The 26,667-nt window shown below is 47.1% G+C and overlaps 1 protein-coding gene across 1 annotated transcript in view; it reads left to right on the top strand.

Moving 5' to 3' along the window:
• The window catches only part of LOC139277516 (protein-glutamine gamma-glutamyltransferase 2-like), a 107,957-nt gene that overhangs the window by 49,650 nt on the left and 31,640 nt on the right, over positions 1–26,667 (top strand). Inside the window, exons 7-8 of the mRNA XM_070896063.1 lie at positions 20,073–20,208; positions 24,710–24,813. Coding sequence (XP_070752164.1) covers positions 20,073–20,208; positions 24,710–24,813 — 240 coding nt within the window. The remainder of the gene's footprint in view (positions 1–20,072; positions 20,209–24,709; positions 24,814–26,667) is intronic.

The following is a 26,667-nucleotide window of genomic DNA, read 5'->3' as shown; positions in this document are numbered from 1 at the left end:
CAGCGAGAAATGATTGTTAGTTACTTTGTAATCACCATAGATTCTGACGGTGCCATCTCCCTTGAGGACTAGAACAATCGGACTGGCCCACTCATTGATTCGATCGGCGAAATTATACCCTCTCGTTGCAGCCTGTCCAGCTCGATCTCCACACACTCTCTCTCATCATGTAAGGTACCGCTCTCGCCTTGTGATGGATGGGTCGCACCCCTGCACTTTTGCTGCTTGGAACTTCCTGATGCCTGGTTCGAACAGTGAGGGGAACTTGCTTAGGACCTGGTCACATGAGATGTCGTCGATGGATGAAAGCGCTCGGACGTCGTCCCAGTTCCAGCGTTTCTTTCCCAGCTAGCTCCTGCTGAACAGCGTGGTGCCATCGCCCGGTACCACCCAGAGTGGTAAATTGTGCACCGCTCCATCGTAGGAGACATTTACGGTAGCACTACCAATTACAGAAATCAGTTCCTTTGTGTACGTTCTAAGTTTGGTACGAATGGGAGTCAGGACTGGCCTTGAAGCCTTGTTGCACCACAACTTATCGAAAGTCATTTTACTCATTATGGACTGGCTTACGCCCGTGTCCAACTCCATGGATACCGGGAGTCCATTTAATTCAACCTTCACCATTATCGGGGGACACTTTGTGGTAAATACGTGCACCCCATATACCTCTGCCTCCTCGGTCTGAGGCTCTGGTTCGTCATGATCCACCGTGGATCTGTCCTCCTCTACAACATGGTGGTTTACAGGTTTAGCAGGGTTTTCAGCTCGCCCGCACATACGATGGAGGTGTCCCATTGTTCCGCAGCCCTTGCAAATTTATCCTTTGAAGTGGCATGAATAAAATCGATGATCACCCCCGCAGCGCCAACAAGGTGTTAATTGCCTTGTATTCACCACCCTTGATGGCGGACTCTGAGTCATCTGCGGACATGCAGCTACAGGCATGTAAGTCCTGCCATGCACATTTCGATTCGAAAACAACGTTACTTTGTTCACAGTACTTGCAGCAGCTGGGAAATCTGTTTGGTATTGTCACTGGTGGAGATAAATGCCTGGGCTATCGCTATGGCTTTACTCAAGGTTGGGTCTCTACAGTCAAAAGTTTGCGACGTATTACTTCATGGCCAATGCCAAGTACAAAGAAGCCCCTAAGCATATGCTCCAAGTGTCCTGCAAGGCGCCTTAGCTCGATGACATAGCTCGCTACTTCCTGGCCTTCAGACCTCTTGTACATGTAGAACCGATACCTCACCATCAGAATGCTTTCCTTTGGGTTTAGATATTCTCGGACCAGTGTGCACAACTCATTGTACCACTTTTCTGTGGGTTTTGCTGGAGTGAGCAGGTTTTTCATGAGGCCATACATTGATGCCCCGCAAACGGTGAGGAGGATCGCCCTTCATTTGGCAGCGTTCCCTTCTCCTTCCAGCTCGTTGGCCACGAATTATTTCCCAATCATCTCCCTCTGAAAATTTCTCTATGATGCCCACAGTTCTCTGCATTGTTGCGTTGGGGTTCGTCATCTGTATCTCACCGCCAGTTTTTATGTCTTGGATAAAGAGTCAGACTAGATACTGCAAGCTCAAAGTAAGTGTGACCGTAGTCCTTTATTACAGCTCTCAGAGTGCCTCTCCAGCCTGAGAGGCTTCCTTATATACAGGTGCTCCCAAGGGATTGTGGGATCCCTTGTGACTCCAGGGGATAAGCCCTCTGGTGATTCGACATGGTAATTACAGGTTTACATACATAACACTGTCTAAGTTGCTTCAGTCCCTGTGTAACTTCACAACCAGTGTTCAGTCAGCCTGCTACAAAAGATACAGTTTAGGCTGCACCTCAGCAAGGGGTTCAATTTTACAGGGGCTGGGGGTGGGGGCGGAATGGTTGTGTGCATCCCACTTGAACCACATCTGCCGCTGGTTAGTCATGCCATGCAGCGAATGGTTGAATCCCCCTCCTGGCACGTTGCCTCTTTCAAAGTCCTTGCAGGCAGCATTTTCATTGGAATGTTAAATACTGAGAGAAGATTAGCCACAAGATGTTGAGGTGAAGGACTCCTGCCAACTTTCTCAACTGCTTGCAATGGATCATTCTGCTGCTTTGCAGGTAACAGAATAAATGACACAGACGTGAGCAATCCGTGAGTTGGCAGTGGTGCTGCTGCTGCTGCTGGTGTGGCCGAAATGGTGGCACTTGTTGCCCATACTCCTTAGTACAGATGAAAGCACTCTACAAAGGTCATACAGCAGATTCATCTACCCTCCCAGCATGAAGAATTGTACGCATTGCGCTCCTGTTTATTTTCATTCCTGTGAGGTCAGATGCAATTCTAGCGTAAATTCAGATACAAATAACAGCTAACACATCGTGGGGGAGGGAGGGGGGAGTGGGGGAAGGGAATTTTGGAAACTCCTCCCACCCCGCCCGTCAGAAACCGAGTTAGAATGCCCTGGACGACTTATCCCCTCCGATTCCGCTGTCTTCCCGCAGGTCCCGATATTAACCTACTCTGTTGTTAAGGCGAGAGGGACACCTCCGGCAGCGGGGTCCATTTTAAATATTGAGATTGGACTCTGATAGCGCCATTGGAGCCTAGTTGTAATTTTGACCCGGGGTCTGCACGGGGAATCTGTCCTGAATTTTCCTGTGGCACCACACCTGTCAGGAAAAGGAACCAGAGAGGTAAGTTTAATTTTAATATACTTGTATATATATTTTAAGATTCCTTGTAGGCTAGGAGGAGTAAGAGTGCTCCTCCAGGTCCCACAAAGAAACCTTGGGCTTCCCCTGTCCTGTGCTTCCTGTAATGTATTTGCTTCATAGGTTCTTTGCTTAAGAATTCATAGCAACACATTGCTATTAAGAACTAATTGGTTTATTAGCAAAACGGTTTAACAATCACACTACACATTACCAGTTCATCCACCAGCTACACAACCACCTGCCTCATCGTGGATCCCCCGAGCCCAACTGGCTGGGGTTTTATTAAATCTTGTGAACATCACGTGACTGGTTAAGCCACTCCAAAATCAACAGCTCTATCCTATTTTTGTAAAAACATTTAAATCAAGTATCCCCTTTTTATAAAGGACACTAGAACCCATAAATCCAAATTAACACGGGAACTTTATCAAATGAAATCAAATCCTGTTCCCGGGGGTGATGATGTACTCCAGTCCCTCCAGCGCACACCTCTCGCAGAAGGCTGCAAGTGTACCGGTGGACACCATGTGCTCCATCTCGAGGGACACCCTGGCTCGAACGTAATCGCAGGAGAGAGGCAGGCAGTTAGGCTGAACAACCCCCTCGACCGCCCGCTGCCTGGACCGGTTAATGGCACAGGATGCCCAAAGATCAGGAGTGTGGAACTGAAGTGCAACCAGAATTTGAGGAACAGCCCTTTCAAATATTGGAACAGGGGCTGCAACCTGACACACTCCACATAAACATGAAACACGGACTCTTCCAGACCGCAGAAATTGCAGGTGACCTTGGAGTCCGTGAACTGACTTAAAAACCTATTGCACGGGACAACACCCTCCAGGCCAAGTCCTCAACAGCTCTACAACTATTTTTGTAAAACAATAAATCAAGTGCCCCCTTATTAAAGGGGCAATAAAAAGGACAAATTAAACAAATTAAACTTTTAACATTAAAGGATCAAATTAAAATTTGGTTGCCGGGGGTGATGATGCACTCCAGCCCCTCCGGCACCCACCTCTTGTGGAAGGCCGCGAGTGTACCGGTGGACACCGCGTGCTCCATCACCAGGGACACCCTGGCTTGAACGTAACCACGGAAGAGAGGCAGGCAGTCGGACTGAACGACCCCCTCGACCATCCACTGCCTGGACAGTTAATGGCCACCTTGGTCATGCCCAGGAGCAGTCCTACGAGGAGGTCTTCCGACCTACCCGCTCCCCTCCGCACAGGGTGTCCAAAGATCAGAAGCGTGGGACTGACTGAAGTGCAACCAGAATTTGAGGAGCAGCCCCTTCAAATAATGGAACGGGCTGAAACCTAACGCTCTCCACATAAACATGAAACACGGACTCTTCCAGACCGCAGAAATTACAGGCGGCCATGAGTCCATGAACCGACTTAAAAACCTATTGCATGGGACTGCCCCGTGCAACACCCTCCAGGCCAAGTGCTCAACAGCTCTACAACTACTTTGTTGTATCTATAAAACAATAAAATGTTAAATCAAATGCCCCCTGGCTAAAAGGGGGGAGGGAGGGGGGCACTAAAACAGACAAACTTAAACAAATTAAACTTTAGATATTACGTGGTTCAAATGAAAATTTGGTTACCGGGGGTGATGATGCACTCCAGTCCCTCCGGCACCCACCTCTTATGGAAGGTCGACACTGTTGTATATGGAGAAAGAGTCAGACTGAACACTGAGCTCAAAGTAAAGTGTAACCGTAGTCTTTTATTGCAGGTCTCCAGAGTGCCTTTCCAACGTGTGAAGCCTTCTTAAATACCTGTGCTCCCAAGGGATTATGGGATCCCTTGGGACTCTGGGAAATGAGCCCTCTGGTGGCTGTACAGAGTAAATACAAGTCCACATATATAACAACATTCCCCCCCCCAAAGTCAATAGTGTAACTATTTACAATGTGAGCTGATTTGGGGCCCTTCTTGCCCTGGTTGATCATCTCGGTGTGAAAGCTGGTGTTGTGAATCATTTGTTGGGCCTTCGCTGGGCTGCTGTGCAGCTGGCCTTGCTGGGCTGCCTGGTGTGTTGGGCCCTGCAGGGCTGCTGTGGATGATGGGTTCTGCTTCGTGGTCAACCGTGGTGCCGGTTGCCACTGGTGTGTATGTTGGGGAATCAAAAAAGGTAGGGTCCAAAGTGGGTTGCTCAGGGTAGTCCGTGAATCTAAGTTTGATTTGGTCCTAGTGTTTCTGGTGAATGAGTCCATTTGAAAGTTTGACCCGAAACACCCTGCTCCCCTCTTTGGCCATGATAGTGCCGGGAAGCCACTTGGGACCTTGTCTATAATTTAATACAAATACAGGATTATCGATTTCAATCTCGCGTGACACATTTGCGCTATCTTGATATGCACTTTGTTGAAGCCGCCTGCTCTCTACCTGTTCATGTAGATCAGGGTGAACTAACGAGAGCCTTGTCTTAAGTGCTCTTTTCATGAGCAGTTCAGCAGGTGGGATCCCAGTGAGTGTGGTCTCTTGCGGTAACTAAGCAGGACTCGGGATAGGCGAGTCTGCAGTGAGCCTTCAGTTACCCTCTTCAAGCCTTGCTTGATGGTTTGCACTGCTCTCTCTGCCTGACCATTGGACACTGGTTTAAACAGGGCAGATGTGACATGTTTGATCCCGTTACAGGTCATGAATTCTTTGAACTCAGCACTGGTAAAACATGGCCCGTTGTCGCTCACCAGGACATCAGTTAAACCGTGTGTGGCAAACATGGCCCGCAGGCTTTCAGTGGTGGCAGCGGATGTGCTAGTCGACATTATCTCACATTCAATCCACTTGGAGTAAGCGTCTACAACCACAAGGAATATTTTATCCAAGAACGAGCCTGCATAGTCGACGTGTACCCGAGACCACGACCATAAACTTAGCGGCGCTTCCTTGGGTACATTGCTTAATTGTGAGCATGTATTACATCTGTGAACTCAGGACTCTAAGTCCGCATTGATACCAGGCCACCACACGTGGGATCTGGCTATCGCTTTCATCATTACAATGCCTGGGTGGGTACTGTGGATGTTATGTATGTAACCTCGATGTAACACCACTGCAATACTGTATATACTTAAGCAATGCACACCTTACCTGGTCATCCAGGTATATAAAGGGAGGTCCCACGCAGGGTCATCACTTCTTGGTCCTGTGAATAAAGGTTCAGGTCATAGAGTGACCCTGTCCATAGAATGTGCCTCGTGTGGGTTTTGTCCCATTGAGTAAGGATTTACAGTGGCGACGAGAAACGGGAATCAATGACCCACGAGAATGGCCACCAGTAGCACAGAGGAACGGTACTGTGTTGGTGAGGACGGGGACGATTTCATTGAGAGGCTGCAGCAAAGCTTTGTCATGAAAGAATGGCTGGGAGATGCAGCGGCCGACAAGCGAAGGACCCATTTGCTGACCAGCTGCGGACATAAGACTTAGGCGCTCATGAAGGACCTACTAGCACCCGAAAAGCCGGTGGACAAAACCTTTGAAGAGCTCAGCAAACTAATCGGTGAGCACCTCAAACCGGTGAGCAGCATACACATGGCCCAACACAGATTCTATACCCACCGACGTCGTGAAGGACAGAGCATACCGGACTTCGTTGCGGACCTCCGGCGTTTGGCCAGCCTCTGTAAGTTCACAGATGCCTGCAGGGGGGAGATGTTAAAGGACTTCTTTATTGAGGGCATCGGTCATGCGGGGATTTTCCGAAAGTTAATTGAGACCAAGGACTTGACTTTGGAAGCGGCGGCGTTGATGGCTCAGACTTTCATGGTGGGGGAGGAGGAAACCAAAATAATATACGGACGCAATTCTGCCTCCAACGCGGCGGGGGATCAGGGAGTCAATATCATAAACACGACTCAGAGCCCCGCAGGCAGGCAAGGGCAGTTCGACACACCCCAGGCAGCACTAGACCCCAGAGTAGGTTCTCAACAGGCTGGCTGGCTGAACGGACATTTACACCATCACAGTGGACAATGCGGTCGGGATGGAGCCATTGACACCCACTAACAGGGTACTCAAGAGCAGCCAAAGGGACAATCAGCGCGGAATGCCGGTCATAGCTCCTTTGTTCACAACAATGAGAATCTCAGCTCATGCTGGAGGTGTGGGGGCAAACACACTGCCAGGACTTGCAGATTTCAACACTTTGTCTGCAGAAATTGCAACCTCAGTGGCCATTTAGCTCGAATGTGCAGGAAGCCAGTAACCAGGCTAATTTACGAGGTGGATGGACCAGAAGAGGGTTCTGTGAGGCAGGTTGACTCTTGGGGCAAATCAATGGATGCTGAAGTTCAGCGGGTTCATGTGGCAAACATTCACAGCTCATATACCAAAACGCCACCAATGATGATGAAGGTTTTATTAAACGGCATCCCTGTATGCATGGAGCTGGACACGGGGATCAGCCAGTTACTCATGAGTGTTCAACAATTCGAAAAGCTATGGCCACTCAAAGCCAATAGACCCAAACTAGAACGCATTGAGACACAACTACGGACGCATACCAAAGAAATCATTCCAGTACTAGGCAGTACAATGTTGGCGGTCACACACAATGGATCAGTGAACCGGCTGTCGCTCTGGATTGGCCCGGGCAATGGTCCCGCACTGTTGGGGAGGAGCTGGTTAGCTGAGATGAACTGGAAATGGGGGGATGTGCACGCAATGTCATCTGTGGAGCGAAGTTTGTGCTCACAAGTCCTACAACAATTTGAGTCACTATTCCAACCTGGCGTTGGGACGTTCAAAGGTACCAAAGTAGTGATATGCATCACCCTGGATGCCAGACCAGTGCACCACAAAGCCAGAGCGGTGCCGTATGTGATGTGGGAGAAAATTGAGAGCAAATTGGACCGCTTGCTGAGAGAGGGCATCATCTCGCCCGTTCTATTCAGCGACTGGGCGAGCCCCATCATTCCTGTCCTAAAAGCGGATGGTTCTGTCAGGATCTGTGGTGACTACAAGGCCACTATCAATCGGTTGTCCCTACAAGACCAATACGCGCTCCCGAGAACGGAGGATCTTTTCGCCACGCTGGCAGGCGGCAAGCTGTTTACCAAGTTGGATCTCACTTCAGCCTACATGACCCAAGAACTGGCCGATGAATCTAAACGACTGACCACCATCACCACGCACAAGGGACTGTTCATTTACAACAGGTGCCCGTTTGGCATTCGATCAGCGGCCGCAATTTTTCAAAGAAACATAGAGAGCCTGCTCAAATCCATTCCTAGAACAATCATATTTCAGGATGACATCCTCATCACGGGTCGTGACACAGAGGAACACCTCCACAACCTGGAGGAGGTGCTACACCGTCTGGACCGGGTAGGCCTGCGACTCAAGAAGTCTAAATGTGTGTTTTTGGCCCCTGAGGTTGAGTTCCTGGGCAGGAGGGTTGCTGCAGATGGGATTCAGCCCACCGAATCCAAAACAGAGGCGATTCGACGAGCACCCAAGCCCGGCAAGACATCGGAGTTGCGTTCATTTCTGGGACTCTTGAACTATTTTGGGAACTTTCTGTCGAACTTAAGCACGTTGTTGGAGCCGCTTCACGTGCTCCTGCGTAAGGGTTGTGATTGGTTTTGGGGGGACTGTCAAGAACGGGCTTTCAATCGGGCGTGGAAACTACTTTGTTCAAATAAGTTATTGATCCTGTACGACCCCTGTAAGAAATTGGTTCTGACATGTGATGCATCGTCCTATGGGGTTGGGTGCGTGTTGCAGCAGAGTAATGCTGAGGGCCAACTACAACCTGTGGCTTATGCTTCCAGGTCGCTCTCACAAGCAGAACGGGGATATGGGATGGTTGAGAAGGAGGCACTCGCATGTGTCTATGGTGTAAAAAAAATGCATCAGTACCTTTTTGGCAGGAGATTTGAATTAGAAACAGACCACATCCCTGTTGTCAGACAGCAAGGCGGTAAATACCAACACATCAGCTCGCATACAGCGATGGGCTCTCACGCTAGCTGCTTATGACTACTCTATCCGGCACTGGCCTGACACCGAAAATTGCGCCGACGTGCTCAGCAGGCTTCCGCTGGCCACCACTGAGGGGGCAGCGGAGCAAAGCGCTGAGATGGTCATGGCCGTTGATGCCTTTGACAGTGCAGGCTCCCCCATCACAGCCCGCCAGATCAAAATCTGGACAAACAGAGATCCCCTCCTATCTTTGATTCAGAAATGTGTCCTAACTGGGGATTGGGCGCCCGCACACGGAGCATGCCCTGAGGAGGTCAGACCGTTTCACAGGCGGATGGATGAGCTCTCCATCCAAGCTGACTGGCTACTATGGGGCAGCCGGGTAGTCATGCCCCAGAGGGGCAGGGAGGCATTCATCAGGGAACTCCACAGCGAGCACCCAGGCATCGTGCTGATGAATGCCATTGCCCGGTCACACGTTTGGTGGCCGGGAATTGATTCAGACCTGGAACACTGTTCGCAGGTGCACAACATGTGCCCAGCTAGGTAATGCCCCCAGGGAGACCCCGCTCAGCCCGTGGCCCTGGCCCACCAGGCCATGGACATGTATTCACGTAGACTACGTGGGCCTGTTCATGGGGAAAATGTTTCTCATCGTGGTAGATGCGTACTTGAAATGGATCGAGTGCATCATTTTGAATTCGTGCGCGACATCCACCACTGTGGAGAGTCTACGTGTGATCTTTGCAACCACGGCTTGCCGGACATCCTTGTTAGCGATAATGGCCCATGTTTCACGAGCTACGAATTCCGGGAGTTCATGTCGGGCAGTGGCATCAACCATGTCAAGACAGCACCGTTCAAGCCGACCTCCAATGGCCAGGCGGAACGTGCGGTCCAAATCATTAAACAAGGCATGCTCAGGATTCAAGGACCCTCCCTTCAATGCCGCCTATCGCGCCTCCTGCTGGCCTATAGGTGCCGATCGCACTCGCTCACGGGGGTCCCGCCTGCTGAGATACTTATGAAATGAACACTCAAAACTTGGTTGTCCTTCATTCACCCAGTCCTGACCGACATAGTTGAGTGCAAGCGCCAGTCCCAAAATGAGTACGAGGACCGAAATTGAAGAGGGAGATGTTTCGAAATAAATTACCCTGTATTTGTCCTCAATCACGCCGTGGGGCCCAAATGGCTTGAGGGCACTGTAATAGACAAAGAGGGGAACAGGGTCATCGTGGTTTTACTTAACAATGGACAGATATGCCGTAAGCATCTGGACCAAGTAAAAAAAAGGTTCAGCGTGGACACTGAGGAACCCAAGGAAGATCATGAGATGGTGCTTACACCACCGCCAGTGAACGAGCAACAAGAACATTCAGCAGCATGCACAGTCTCTGCGGTCAGCCCGGACAGGCCGGAATCACCACAGGTGACAGACACTCACGCCAAGGCTCAACAACCAGAGCCCCAACTGCGGCACTCCACGAGGGAGCGTAGACCACCTGAAAGACTTAAGCTATGATCCCAATAATACTTTGGGGGGTTTGGCGGGGGGGAGGTGATGTCATGTATGTAACCTCTGTGTAACACCACTGAAATACTGTATATACTTAAGAAATGCACACCTTGATCACAGGGGGTGAACTTGTGGGAGACACTCCTTACCTGGTCATCCAGGTATATAAAGGGAGGTCCCATGCAGGGTCATCACTTCTTGGTCTGTGAATAAAGGTTCAGGTCATAGAGTGACCTTTTCCATAGAATGTGCCTCTTGTGGGTTTTGTGCCATTGAGTAAGGACATTACAGTGGAGGTCATTGATGAAGGTGCCTCTGCCCTTCTTGGGGACCACTATTCGATTGCCCTCAGAAGGCAATCTGCCGGTATAGACATTTCATCTTTGCGCTGCTGGAATGGCTTTATCTCTTCCTGCATTTCCACTGGGACACTGGACCAGCTCCTGTGAAACACACAGCTTTTAACGAGAGATAATAAGGGGTCCTGGCTTGTCCAGGTTTTGATCTGCAGGGCAGTGACGGGTGATTGTTCACTCTCAAATACTTCCATAACCATGGCTAGATCTGCGGGCTGCGCCATTTCCACCCCCGTGGTGGGCATTGGCAGCCTACTGAGAGCATCAGCGCAGTTTTCTGTGCCTGGCCTGTGGTGGATGGCTTCGTTGTATGCAGACAACGTGAGCGCCCATCTTTGGATGGGGGCCGATGCGTTGGTATTTATCCCTTTACTCTCGGAAAACAGGGATATAAGTAGCTTATGGTCAGTTTCCAATTCGAATTTTAGCTCAAACAGGTATTGATGCATTTTCTTTACCTCATAGACACACGCTAACGCTTCTTTTTCAATCATGCTGTAGGCTCTCTCAGCCTTAGACAGACTCCTGGATGTACAAGCAACCGGTTGCAGTTTCCCGAAATCATTAGCCTGTTGTGATACACATCCGACGCCATATGACGACACATCACATGCTCGTACCAAACGCTTACATGGATCATACAACACAAGCAATTTGTTTGAGCATAACAATTTTCTCGCCTTTACAAAGGCATTTTCTTGGCTTTTGCCCCAAACCCATTCACCCCCTTTTCGTAGTAAGACATGTAGTGGTTCTAGCAGTGTGCTGAGATCCGGTAAGAAGTTACCAAAGTAGTTCAAGAGTCCCAGAAACGATCACAGCTCCATCACGTTCTGTGGCCTCGGTGCGTTCTCGATTGCCTCCGTCCTCACGTTGGTGGGCCTGATGCCGTCCGCCACAATCCTCCTTCCCAGGAACTCCACTTCAGGCGCTAGGAAAACGCACTTCGAGTGTTTTAACCTGAGCCCCACGCGGTTGAGTCGACTAAGAACCTCCTCCAGGTTCTGCAGGTGCTCGACTGTGTTCCGACCTATGACCAAGATGTCATCTTGGAAGGCCACGGTGTGCGGGACCGACTTCAGTAAATTTTCCATGTTTCTCTGGAATATTGCCGCCGCTGATCGGATTCCAAACAGGCATCTGTTATAAACAAAAAGACTTTTGTGCGTGTTGATGCAGGTGAGGGCTTTCGATGATTCCTCCAGTTCCTGTGTCATGTAGGCTGATGTCAGATCCAGCTTCGTGAACGTCTTTCCTCCCGCCAGCGTTGCAAAGAGGTCATCGGCTTTTGGTACTGGGTATTGGTCTTGCAGGGAGAAACGATTGATAGTTACTTTGTAATCGCCACAGATTCTGACGGCACTGTCTCCCTTAAGGACTGGGACAATAGGATTGGCCCACTCTCTGAACTCAATCGGTGAAATGATGCCCTCTCGTTGCAGCCGGTCTAGTTCGATCTCTACCCTTTCTCTCATCCTGTACGGTACTGCTCTCGCCTTGTGATGAATGGTTGGCGCCCCCGAAATTAGGTGGATCTGCACTTTTGCTCCTTGGAATTTCCCAATGCCTGGTTCGAACAGCGAAGGAAATTTATTTTAAGACCTGGGCACACGAAGTGTTGTCAGCAGGCGATAGCGCTCGGACATCGCCCAGTTCCAGCGTATCTTTCCCAGCCAGCTCCTGCCGAGCAGTGTGGGACCATCGCCCGGTACTACCCAGAGTGGTAGCTTGTGCACTGTTCCATCGTAGCAGACCTTTACAGTAGCACTGCTGATTACAGGAATCAGTTCTTTAGAGTAAGTTCTTAGTCTCATGCGAACTGGAGTTAAGACTGGCCTTGAGGCCTTGTTGCACCACAACATTTCGAAAGTCTTTTTGTCCATGATGGACTGGCTTGCGCCTGTGTCCAGCTCCATTGACACCAGGAGTCCATTTAGTTCAAGATTCAACATTATCGTGGGTCAATTCGTGGTGAATGTGTGCACCCCATGTACCTCTGCCTCCTCTATCTGAGGCTTTGGTTCATAGTGATCATCCGTGGATCTTCTGTCCTCCTCTGCAACATGGTGGTTTGCAGGTTTAACAGGCTTAGCAGCTCGCTTGCACACTCGTTGGAGGTGTTCCATGGTTCCACAGCCCTTGCAAACCTATCCTTTCAATCAGCATGAATGGAAATGATGATCACCCCCGCAGTGCCAACAAGGTGTTAATGGCCTTGCATTGATCACCCTTGATGGTGGACTTTGAGACATCTGCGGACGTGTAACTGCAGGTATGCGTGACCTGCCCTGTATGTTACGATTCGAAAACAACATCACTTTGTTCACAGTACTTGTAGCAGTACTTGTGTGCTGAGAGATTTGCTTCGTATTGTCACTTGTGGCAATGAACGCCTGGGGTAGCGCTTTGGCTTTACTCAAGGTTGGGGTCTCTACAGTCAAAAGTTTGCGAAATATGGTTTCATGGCCAATGCCAAGTACGAAAAAGTCTCTGAGCATGTGCTCCAAATGTCCTTCAAATTCACAATGTCCTGCAAGGCATCTCAGCTCGGCGACGTAACTCGCCACTTCCTGGCCTTCAGACCTTTTGTAGGTGTAGAACCGGTACCTCACCATCAGAACGCTTTCCTTCGAGTTCAAATGCTCTCGGACCAGTGTGCACAAATCATCGCACGATTTCTCCGTGGATTTCAATGGAGTGAGTAGATTCTTCATGAGGCCATACATTGGTACCCCACAGATGGTGAGGGGGATTACTCTACGTTTGTCAGCGCTCTCTTCCCCATCTAGCTCGTTGGCCACGACGTATTGGTTGAGTCGCTCCACAAAAGTTTCCCAATCATCTCCCTCCGAAAATTTCTCCAGGATGCCCACTGTTCTCTGCATCTTTGGGTTCGCTATCTGTATCTCGTCGCCAGTTGTTGTGAATGGAGAAAGAGTCAGACTGAACACTGTGAGCTCAAAGTAAAGTGTAACCGTAGTCTTTTATTGCAGGTCTCCAGAGTGCCTCTCCAACCTGTGAATCCTTCTTAAATACCTGTGCTCCCAAGGGATTATGGGTAGCTGTGCAGATTAAATACAAGTCCACATATATAACAGACACTACGTGCTCCATCTCCAGGGACACCCTGGCTCGGATGTAACCGCGGAAGAGAGGCAGGCAGTCGGGCTGAACGACCCCCTCGACCGCCCACTGCCTGGACTAGCTGATGGCCCCCTTGGCCATGCCCAGGAGCAGTCCTACGAGAAGGCCTTCTGACCTGTCCACTCCCCTCCGCACAGGGTGCCCGAAGTTCAGGAGTATGGGACTGAAGTGCAACCAGAATTTCAGGAGCAGGCCCTTCAAATATTGGAAGAGGGGCTGCAACCTCGCGCATTCAATAAAAACGTGGAACATGGACTCTTCCAGACTGCAGAAATTGCAGGCGGCCTGGGAGCCCGTGAACCAACTTAAAAATCGATTGCACGGGCCTACCCCATGCAACACCCTCCAGGCCAAGTCCTCAACAGCTCTACAACTATTTTTTAAAATCTTTGTATCGCTGTAACAAATGATGCGCTGCTGATGGTTGGGGCAGCAGCAGTGTAGTGAGCAGTCGTTTAGCTTGCAGTTCAAACAGCTGAAAATACAATGTTCCCTGACCTGGAATCAAACCCGGGCCGTGGCAGTGAAAGCGCCGAATTCTAACCACCAGACAAACCTGTGAGCATACTCACAGGTGCATACATTACACTTCCCTTCTCCCCTGACTGCAATGCCTGTCTGCCCACGTCCCAATCACGTACCTTAGTGCCGGGGACCATCCTGCCACCTGGAACTCTACTCCCTCCCTCCGGCCAGCTTATAATTCCAGCTAGGTTGGGGTGGGAGACTGACGGTAAGCCTGCAGATGGGGCCCGGGAGATAGATATTCCTCAGGCCTCACACTACGAAGGCTGGATGGATTCCCATCTGACTAACCCCCCCCCCCTTCCCCCCCCATCACCCTGCACCGATCCCACTCTCCATTAAAATCGCCCCCTGCATATCTGAGAATTGGCATGTCTGACCGAAAAAACTGGTGGAATGCTCCCAAAACATATTTAACGAGGCAGATGAATTGAAATGCAAGTCGAGGCTAGAATTGGAACAAACGATCCTCTCAGTTAACCAAAGCCCTAAACATTACTGGCTGTTATCTCTGGCTTTTTATGTATAGCAACAGTGCAAACAAAGGCAAGAAGATTTCCTCGGGTCGGTATTTCCACTGATGTGGTAAACTGTTTATTTCAAACTAGAAATAAGGCCAATGTAATTCTTCCTGCCTTTGTCTACAGTGTCACTACACACAATGACTAAAGGAAACACCCCCAATGCCAAGATCCTCCGCACGACAGGAGCATTGTAACATTGGTCTGACTATATTATACAATGGGAACTGACAATTAACAAAGTATTTCCAAATGTATGATGGTGAAGGTAAAGCCAAGATGAAGCATATGCCGCGTTTAACTTTAGATCATACTGTTGTCAGATGTAACGGTGCTGTGTTATGTTGCAAGACTAGATTTTAAGATAATCTTTTCACCAATTTTCTTCCCCCATCTTCTGAAGGTGGAGATTCTTTATGCGTCTTGATTCTCTGGGTGACCACAGCTCTCCCGGTAGTTCATGCAAGTGGCCATTCATGTGTGACCCTGAACAGCAGGCTATTTGGCATTTGGAGGCATCACAGCCAAGCCTAGTGCAGTCCTCACCTTACCGCACAATCAGTTCAGCAGGGGTTATTGGATATTGAACAAGAGCAGGAATTTGGGGATTTCGGGAATTTGGGGAGCTGGCTCAGTGAGTTTTTTGAATAACTAGAATTGGCTTGCACCATAAATTACTACAGTTGATACTGGAGAAGAGCCTATTTAAATACTATCTGTAGTGCCTGGGCGCAGCGCAGAGAGAAAAATTGGACGAAGAGCATTGCATGTTCGTAATGAAGCTTACCTGATTTTGCGTCCCGCCCAACTTTCCTCTTTGCACAGTGGCTAGGTGATGATGTATAACCCAGCGCTAAAGGTGAAAATCTTCCCCATAAACTCTTTCCCAATTAATGGTGCAAGCCTTTTCTGGTTATTCAACAATCTCACTGGGACTCTTCCCCAAATTGATCATGCCCCATCAGAAATAAGCTGCAAGTCCACCCTAGTATTGTAGAAGTATTTATAGTAAATCTCACTCTGTCACTGGGAATCATGTCAGCAATATGTCATAAGGAGAAGGTACTTTGGCAATTGTCAGTTGTATCAGTGGTGATTGAATGTCAGACAGCCTTAGCAAGAAGGTCTTCTATTTAACTGAAGGTAGCTTTGTAGTTACGATGTAAGCATGCAACACAGTGAATCTTTTTTTAACATCAGGCTTTAGAACTGGACGATACAGGCTAGGAAAGTCTTAGGTTTGATCTGATTATGCAGAAAATATCTGAAATGTGGTGTAACAAAAAACATCAATATTAAGTAACACAGGTTTTTGCTGATTTAGCTGATTTTTGTTGGGCAATGATGAGGTATTACATAGAAAATAGCAGGAGTAGGCCATTCGGCCCTTCGATTGATTACAGTGCCTCTGGGCTAGAGAGAGAGAGAAAAGTAGCCAAAGTTCCTGTCGCTGATCTCTCGCTCGTGATCTGTGCCGTTGAAGGAGGACAGGATTGAGGCGTGAAAGGGTATCTATGGCTGTGGAAACGCACCTCAGCATGACGGGAGGGGAGAAAACTGAAAAGGGGATGGGAAACATAATTTTCTAGAGGATCTTATTCATTATGAAAAGAATTCTTTTCTCTCATGTATTCGCCCAGGTTTTGACTGTTTTCTCGAGATCAGAATGTAAAATTGGTATCGCTGCTTCATATTGTGAAAGGTAACGGGGTAGATTTTGGTATGAATTACGCCTGCTTTTCAGGCAATGTTGACAAATTTAGCAATGGAATGACGCGCACCTAATCTGCGTGCCCGTTGAGGCCACTCTAAAAATTTGTCGGGTCCTTTTCTTTAATTGTTATGGCCTCCCACCTAAAACTGGCAGTATTGTGACCATTACTGAGGGGCCTAGCTCTGGTTTAAGGACCCCGATGAGAAATTGGTTTCCGAAGAGCTTAGCAGGAGCTGGGCCTGCTCCGTTCAGGATTCTTCAGCGGTCGATGTGGCCGCCACCATCAGCTAAGTTTACGTTATTTTTTTTTCCTAAAAGCAATCCTGTGCAACCAGAAAAAGCAGGACTGCTCCCTTGACTCTACAGTCCTCATGAGTCACCCACCATAGCCCCTCCAACCCCCGCAATCATCATCTCAGTAAAAAGGGTGAGCTGCTGGCACCTGTCCCGTCTCCACAATGTTAATGAGGCCTGGGGATAGGGCTCGACTCTCCCGTTGGGGCGTGCGTTGCTCACATGCTGCTGATTATGGTCCAGAAAACGAGCCGTAACCCAGTTGCACCCAATGTCTGCAGATTAGACAAGGATCTCCCTCATATACGAGAAATATAATTCAACTTATCTGGTGCCAGAGCTGGTTCCTGCGAGGATTTAAAATGATCCTTTGTTAATTTAACGATTTTAATAATGCTTATATAAAAGCCATTATTCAAGTGCATCTGTATAGTTTGTATTCCAAAGAATGTGTTGCAGCCAATGGGAAGTCGCACAAAGAAAACTGAGTTTTCTACTCACAACAACAATCTGTGGGAAGTTGTTTAAAATTTATTTTAATGCTTGTAGTTTATTGCAGACGTGAAAGATGCTTTAATCTTTCCTCTTGCCACATTCCTATTGTGACTAAGCCTCATTTTGAATGTCCCCTGTAGAGTGGCTGAGTATTAAAATGGTGGCCATCCCCATCTCAGGCACTGCTAGCTTTACCAGTGAATCACAGGGTTGGCGTTCAGAAAATAGTAACATTTTTTAAAGTTTTGAGTCGGCAGTGGATGGAAAGCAAATCCATTTTTGTTGCCTCAGTTCTGTTTATTTGCAGTAGAAAGAAAAGAAAGACTTGAATTTCTATCGCGCCTTTAATGACCTCAGGACTTCCCAAAGCACTTTACAGCTAATGAAGTACGTTTGAAGTGTAGTCACTGTTGTAATGTCGGAAACACGGCAGTCAATTTGCACACAGCAAGGTCCCACAAACAGCAATGTGATAATGACCAGGTAATCAGTTTTAGTGATGTGGCTTGAGGGATAAATACTAGCCAGGACACTCCTCTGCTTGTCTTTGAAATAATGCCATGGAACCTTTTACGTCCACCTGAGATAGCAGACGGGGCCTTGGCTTAACATTTTATCTGAAAGATGTCACCTACAACAGTGCAGCACTCCCTCAGTAGTGCACTGCAGTATCAACCTAGATTTTGTGCTCAAGTTTTTGGAGCGGGACTTTAGTCTCGTGGAACCCACGACCTTCTGACTCAGTGGTGAGAATGCTACCAACTGGACCAGGGTAGTGTCATCGTGATGATGATGATGATAGTAGTGTAGTTATTTGAAAGTGAAACAACAAATCAGTTTCACAAGTCATGAGGAGAGAATAAAAAGCAACAAAACTGTATGGTAAGAGGGGTTTGCATATGCACGGACAATAGCAGAATGTGCATTGTAGCATCGCAAATACAACAGCAGAGTTAATATAATGCCAGCTTGATAAATGATGGACCTTGAGAAAAGAAAGTCATGTTAACCTGTCAGAAGTTACTATGCGTTATTTATTCAGAGGGTTACATTTTGATTCGGGAAAGGGAATTCTAATTAAACTGTCCTATAAATAAAAGAATTGACGGTCTTTTGGGCTTAAAAATTGGCACAGATTGTTTTGATTTTTGTAATTCAGACCACAAGGCATTTCCTGTCAGATAAGGCCACCTCCTCCACACGAACCAGTCCTCATTATCGCTATGGTGCTGCTCATTCTGATTCCACCAAGGAGAATTAAGGAATGGATGTTCCTAGAATTGGAAGCTTAGGGGTTTGTGCTTTCCACGCAGCCATAAGTGAATTTTCAGAACTTGTTGTTTGCATTATTGGGACTACTGGATAGCCTTTGTAGTAATTTGTTAAATTTGAGTTTTTCCAGTGGTGGAAGAATGGCTACTTTAATACCAGGTTTAGGTAAACATTGTGTTTGTTGGTGTTGTGTATGCAATAACTCAAAAGACCGAATACTGTAAACTCCGAACAGGTACAAACCTGGCTCTACTTTATTAGGGCCCGAAGTGATCACATTACAAGATGGCTGACCTTTTATACCTGGGCCGCACACATGTGCGCACAGCCCAATGACCTCCGATAGTGGCGCCACCTGCTGGCTAGTAAACCCAAGCATACATACATGACAGTTGGTTATTCCAGTCTATACTTTGAAAGATTTATATCTCTGACTTCCATAGGACCGTGCAGTTAGCGATGATGGCAAAAAAGTAACATTTGTAGCACTTTTTATTCCTAGTACAGTGAATCAAGGGACTGCAAAAAGTGATCAAAATTAAAAACAAAATATCTCATTATGAATGATAAAATACTGAGGGTGGAAAGGAAATAACAACAAATTTTACTGCTGGTCTCTTCAACCATCTGTGCACAATCCGCCATAAACAGTGATGACGTTTACATCAGTTTAAAACTGAAACTACCTTTTACGTACGATTAGCACAAGGGATGTCTTAGATTTTGAGCCACAGCATAGAATAGCATTCTGCCTGCTGTATAATCTCAGTTGAAAACATTTTGATTCTACACACAGCAAAATTTGCCCAGTTGTCTTGGGTTCAGCTCTCCATGCTAGAAATGACTCGAGAACATTATCGTATGAACCCAATATAGTAGCAGAACACTCTTCTCTTTTTTGTAATGGTGCAGGGGTCAACTCCTGTAAAATAATTTCCACTCGTGCCAGTTTTCATCCTGTTTTTCTTGTCGGCCTGTTTTTAGCTCTGTCACTGGTGAGAGAAATCTCCCCCCCTCCCCCCCACCTCCTGCATCAAATGCATCATAATCACAAGGTACCTTATTTTATTTTGTGCGTAACCTGAACAATTTAAAAAAAAAAATCTCTGGTGTTCTCCTGATTTCCCACCACTATTTCAGTGAAAAAGCTGGAGAAACAAGGTTTCCGTCAACCTTCCAGTATTGGGACAACCTTTGTGGAAATTCCAGGCTTAATGCTTCCATTTTAATGTTTTTTATCTGTGTTGCTCTGAAGCTCAAGATAATCCTAAAATAAAGGGACACTTACTGCAGTCTCCAGTCATTTCTTGTTCCCCGGTTTTATGTTTTATACAGCTGGGTTGAGGAAGCAGATGCTTTCACATGGGAGGGCCGTGGTTGATGTTTCTGCAATTGATGTAATGTGGGCGCATTCCAACAAGCAGCCCATTCCGAGGTGGTTAGAACCAAGTGTATCGTTATCTTTTCTTTCAATCATTTAGGAACATGCAACCAATCAGATGACTGCTGTTGAGCAGTGCCTGAGTGGTTTAAGCCAGTCTCAAATGCCATTCGTGTGGGACCCTTACTAACATTGTTGCTTTGTTCTAGTTTTGAGGTGTTTGGGAATTCCCACGCGGCCCATTACAAATTTCAACTCCGCTCATGACACGGAGCAAAATTTGACAATTGACAGTTTCATCGATGAGAATGGAAAATTGGTGAAAGAATCGAGAGATAGTATCTGGTGAGTTCATCTCTGTACGTACTCCATAAACAACTTCATATGCAAAGTGTTCAATTTCTATTTGCAATAAGAACTTGGCATGATCTTTTCAGAGGAACTTCTATGGATGAGGTTGGGGTTTCTTAATCAGCTTCTTCACTCCACGGCCTTTATTATCACAAACATGAAAACAATTCACTCCCATAAATGAACAGGGGAAGTTCTGCCTTTTAAGGCATGTGGTAGACATGAAGACCATAATGTTGCCACTCAACGATTTGCCAAACTTAAAAAAAATGACTTCTATTTTCTTGGTGTTTCTGTTTGTGGTTATCCAGTTTTGGAATGTCAGTGCCGGGAAACAGAACGTGTCCAAGTTTTCAACACACTGGCAGCACTGCTCAGGCAGGTATAGCAAGGATTAATGGAAAGTAAAGCTCTGTCTGCACTATCCCAACAGTGCCCCTCAGTCCTCAACATTGGATGAGTATCTGAGACATAGTTCTACCTCCCATATCAGCCGGCTCTTTACTGTCTCTGACTGAGACTGCCAACTTATCAAGCGGGGTCAAATTGTGGACAATTTTGTGCTTCAGGCTCATTTAACTGAAGTACTAAAAATGTTAGATCTGCGTGCTCTTCATGGCTGTGTCACTTGCTTTCTGTTATGTTTTCGTCACACTATTTTTGTGTTAATCTTTTGCTCCCTCATTATAAATTCATACATCTACATTCAATATGGGTGGAATCATAGACTCATCGGGAATGAAATTGCCCCTTTTTCAGAGGCTCATTAGTGACTCCGGGGGGCGCTATCGGTTCCCAGGAAATTGCCCGTGAGTCTGCCCCAGGCAGCTGCGCAACTGGCGATAATGTCATCGCCGTACACGGTGACCCCTCAGTGCCATGCACCAATCCCTTACTGCCCCACAGGGGAAATTGCCCCACTGCCCGCAAGGCTGGCACGAGCGGGTGTCAACGGCAACTTTGCGGGTCGACTTCCCTACCTGTAACTTTGCATAGTCCTGGCCACCGTTGTGCAGCCCGCCACTTCGTTTTAGGTGCAGGGTTGCAGGCCTAGTACCACGCTGCCCTGCTGGCCTGGAGGAGGCCGTCAGAGGCCTTGCAGAGTGTGCAGTGGCCATTGAAGTGCATCAGCGCTATGCAGAGCATCCGTGTAGCGCTGCGCATCTCGCCCTGTTATCGCCGCTGGTCCCGCCCCTAAAGGAAATGGAGCGCGCGAGATTGCGCTACAGTTCCTTTGAGCGGCGGTAAGCCCAATTCAGCAGCCAGGGCAGGACTTCCGCACTAGGCGCAGGAAGTCCCGGCCCCAACAGGTTACTGCCCCCAATCGGGGCACTGGGGAATTTCACCCCCATAGAAACTTACAGCACAGAAGGAGGCTATTTGGCCCGTTGTGCTTGTGGTGGCTTTTTGAATGAGCAGTCATGGTTATTTCCACATCCCTGTTTTTTTGTCTGTGACCCTATAAGTTTCTCATCCTCAAGTACTGGTCCAACTCCCTTTTAAAATTATTTATGGAATCAGGTTGAGCATTCCCCATCCCAGGTACACACATTTCTAAATATCACACTATGATAGCTGTGGAGTAGATTGTGATGCTTCCACTTGCTGAATAAACTCAGACCCTCCATGGGTAACACACCATTAAATCATTCTGAAATTCTGCTGCTCCACTCCTGTAGCTGCACCCCTCATCGCCCCACCCCCGCACGATATGTTAGATATCATCCAAGCTTGCCTCTTCCTTCTGATTTTCCCTGCAACCTATTGGGAAGTTCTGCAATCTTCTTTTCAGTGCCTCACTTCTTGGAATAGTTTAGGTCAGGAACAGAGCACGGCAGAGGTTCATCTCTTGTTTGCAACTCCAAATTCCCCCTCCCCATTTTTCTTCTCCTTGAACATTCTTCTAAAAAAAGGACAGTTCCATATATAGCTTCAAAAAAAATTATTTTTAAAGTACTTGCCATGACATTGCTGACCTTCTAATTGTGACCAATGTCTGAATTGTGTTTGTGAAATGAGTTGTTGAAATGGGGCATCTTTACCTGGCAGTGGCTGCCACTGGAAAAACAGAAGCTGAAAACCCAAGTGTATAAGAAACCAAGGGGAAATTGTTCCAATAGCCTTAGAACTGCCATAAGAGTAAGAAACTAACATTGATTAACTTTAAGCACTACCTCTTTACCTACTTAACAATTAGAATGTCTCAAGAACATAAGAACATAAGAATTAGGAGCAGGAGTAGGTCTTTTGGCCCCTCGAGCCTGCTCCGCCATTCAATAAGATAATGGCTGATCTTCCACCTCAACTCCACTTTCCTGCACTATCCCCATATCCCTTGATTCCCTTATTATCCAAAAATCTGTCGATCTCTGTCCTGAATATACTCAGTGACTGAGCCTCCACAGCTCTCTGGGGTAAAGAATTCCAAAGATTCACCACCCTCTGAGTGAAGAGATTTCTCCTCATCTCATTCCTAAATGGCTAACCCTTATTCAGGCAAATACAGGCTCCTATTTAAAGGAATAAAGTGCAGCAAATTTCTAAATATATTCATATACAACCAGTCATCTTGTTATTTTTAGTTTCCAGCACAGGACCAGGCAAACTTTTTGCCTCAATTATCAGTGGTCAGTCACTTTGGTCTCAATAGATTCACATATTCCACTGTGTCTATTTGTCATGTGTTCTACTAATTTATCAGTTTAATTCCTCTACTGAATCCTTCACATACCCTGCACTTGCATACACATGTCATGTGAAATGGCACTTATTTCACCCTGTAGCCAAGAGAACAGTTGTCGGGTAATTCTGACTTTGGCCAATAGTGTAAAACTGCAATAGCGAATCAGCCGCCCATTATACATCTCTCCCAATTTTAATTTCTATCGACATCAATGAAATGACAAATCAGGAGAGATGTATAACGAGTGGCTGATCCCAAAATCAAAATGACCCTCTTTACACCTTTCTTCACTATTCCAAATACACCAGCCGCTGAACAACTCATTTCCATCAAGCAGCTTTACTCAGTAAAGTTTTAAACATGTAGGGAAAAAATTTCCTCTGCACTGTGTTTAGAAAGAGCAGGTGTCCAATTGCATTACACATGGTGCAGAGAGGAAATCTTCCCCTCATAGCATGAGTCTAATTAGAAATGTTGCTTGTACAAATTATCGTGTTGCTGGAAACGATTATATTTCTGGTTTAGTGGTTTCCTGAGATTGGTACCCATGAAATAGAAACACCAACTGAACATTTAGAGTACTGGAGTTCCAGTGGGAGTCTGGCAGCAGAGACGGAAAATAGGCCTGGACCCCGATCAGCCAGTTCCCAGCCAGCTCGGGGAGTTACTGCAGGGCCTTGTAAGGGGTAGAGCCTCATTTCGCTTATTCCAAAGCGAGTACTGTGGATAGAGCGGGGTCAAAGACTCCCTAAGTAGGGAATCCCCATGACTCGGGCCTTACACAGCAGTGGTAGATCTATGGGAGTGTGTTAAATGGTGCATGCGGGGACCACCTTTGGGAAGCAGGCCAGGGACACAGACTGAGCCTCATAAGATTTGTTGAAGGTAAAATTTAATTCAGCCCGCTTATAAAGTGGGGGAAGGGGGAAGCAATGGCCTGCCAATATTTGGTTCATAGTAGGGGCTGGTGGGCTTCCCCTGCCTCTTGGGGCAGTCAGGCTCCTGCGAAATGCCCCTAGTGAACCGAGGGCCTGCCAGCCTCATGCAATGAGGTAACTTCCTATTGATAACACAAGCTCCAACAGCATCTCTGGTGGATGTGTCCCAGCCCATATTCCAAGCATGTTGGCACTGGGAATTTATAACTCCAATATATTTTATGAATCCTTGACTTAAAAAAAATGAGCCAAATATTTCCTCTATAATTTGGCCTTCTTAATGACTCTCAAAGGGTATACTGTTGACAATAGATACCTGACTCTGAGGAATAAGAACATAAGAAATAGGAGCAGGAGTAGGCCATTCGGCCCCTCGAGCCTTCAATAAGCCATGGCTGATCTTCTTTCTCAACTCCACTTTCCTGCACTGTCCCCATATCCCTTGAATCACCAATGGGTTTAAATGTTAAATTGTGCATTTTCAACCCAAAATGTGTATGTGTATTATCTGGAAGATGGCAGACTAGGATCGAGTACAGAAGATTTGGGATGCTGAAGTTTATTAGATGGGATAAAGTCCATGATAATGTAGATAGCATGTAGCCTGTGGAAGGAAGGGCTTGATGGGTCAAATGGCTTGTTTTAATTTGAAACGTTTTTAAGAGCATAGTCGGAGGGACATAACCTTCTTTGAAAATATGCAAGTTTGTATATTCATATCTCCCATGCCAGCTCTTTAGATTTCATTGTTGAATCTTTTGATGAACTTATACTTTGAAGAGGGAGAAGTTCTGCATGCCTGCACACATGTGCAATCGAATCAAAAAGCCAGGGCAGTGGTTGTTAACTATAATTACCCTCTGTAATGTTCAAGGAATTTCCACTGCTGGGTAGAGTCTTGGATGACACGTCCTGATCTGAAGGCAGACTATACTGGTTGGCAAGTACTAGACCCAACTCCACAGGAGAAAAGTGAAGGTAAGGTAGATAATGTGGCTGTGCAGTAACACATTTGTGTTGTAATTGCCTTTTACTATAATGTGCTTAGAGACGTCTTTGGCAGACAAAAATGATGGCCCAATGCTGGTGAAATCAAAAGTTCTCCAAAGGAAATATTGCAAAATCCCAGTAATTACCTGCAGATTGTCACCCATTAAACTAGCAGTAATAATGTTATAGTAATTAAACCTTCAATTAAAGAGAGTCTCCAGTTCACTGGTATCTGCTACAATTCTCTTCAGTGGCAAAATTACCACCAAACATTGTCCCCAACCAACTGATATGTCCTTCACTCTTAATTACAGATGTGTAGCAAACCTTTCAAAAAAAGCCAGTCTTTTCAGGCTGGGCTTTTCTGACCTGTAGCTAAAGATTGACTTCAGGAGCTTACAATCAGCTTTAATAATCTGGACATGCCTAGTTAAATCAGTACTTTCGGGAATACTTGAACATGACTTTTAAAGGACATGCCAAGTTAGTAGCTAAACATGAAAACCATGCTCCAGATCCCAGACTATTACCTGGGAGAACACCACAGGAAATACACTAGTATTTTATATTTTTTTAAAAAGGGCAGTTTTCAGGAAGGAGACCTGGGGATCAGATGTTGAACATCAGCCACACAAACTTAACTCTCACAATTCATCTGAACCCAAGATAAGATTACTGTCTTGTAGTTCCATTCCAGCGAGGAGCTTGTTGAGAGTGAGCTGGAGCATTGCAGTGAGGAAGATCGAGAAGAGCATTGGCACGATGACACAGCCCTGATTGACCACGGTCCGGATTGGGTCTGTGGTGGATCCATTGGTCCGGATCACGGCTTGCATGTCGTCGTGGAGCAGGCGGAGGATGGTGACAAACTTTTGGGGATAGCCGAAATGGAGGAGGATGTTCCATAGTCCCTCATGGTTGACAGTGTGAAAGACCTTTGTGAGGTCAAAGAAGGCCATGTACAAGGGTTGGGGCTGTTCCCTGCATTTCTCTTTTAGTTGTCGTGTGGTGAAGTTCATGTCCATTGTACCCCTTAATGAACAGAATCCGTATTGTGACTTTGGGAGGAGCTCTTCAGCCACAGGGAGAAAATGGGGAACCTCTTCAAACTTCGTCACCTCCAAGCTAGATCCAAGGTTGTCTCATTCTCTGTCATCGAACTACAGTACACGGATGACGCTTGCGTCTGCACAGACTCAGAGGCCGAACTCCAAGCCATCATGAACACCTTCACTGAGGTGTACGAAAGCATAGGCCTTACACTAAACATCCATAAGACAATTTTCCTCCAGCAACCTGACCCTGCCACACAGCACTGCCTCGTGGTCATCAAAATCCATGGCGCGACCTTGAATAACGTAGACCATTGGGAGCCTACTATCAGCAAGGGCAGACATCAATGACGAGGTCTAACACCGCCTCCAGTCTACCAGCACAGCCTTTGGTTACCTGAGGAAGAGAGTGTTTGAAGACCAGGACCTCAAATCTGGCACAGGGCAGTAGTGATAACCGCCCTCCTATATGGCTCAGAGATGTGGATTATATATAGTAGCCACCTCAAAGCGCTGGAGAAGTACCACCAGCCTCTGCAACATCCTGTAAATCCACTGGGAGGATAGACGCACCAATGTCAGTGTTCTCGATCAGGCCAACATCCCCAGCATCGAAGCACTGACCACACTCGACCAGCTCCATTGGGCGGGTCACACCATCCGCATGCCTGACACGAGACTCCCAAAGCAAGCGCTCTACTCTGAACTCCTACACAGCAAGCAAGCCCCAGGTGAGCAGAGGAAACATTTCAAGGACACCGTCAAAGCCTCCTTGATAAAGTGCATCATC

This window comes from Pristiophorus japonicus, chromosome 12 (assembly GCF_044704955.1).
Source record: "Pristiophorus japonicus isolate sPriJap1 chromosome 12, sPriJap1.hap1, whole genome shotgun sequence".
NCBI classification, from domain to species: Eukaryota; Metazoa; Chordata; class Chondrichthyes; family Pristiophoridae; genus Pristiophorus; species Pristiophorus japonicus.
The sequence above is the reverse complement of the archived record's forward strand: the minus strand, read 5'-3'. Positions and strand labels throughout refer to the sequence as shown.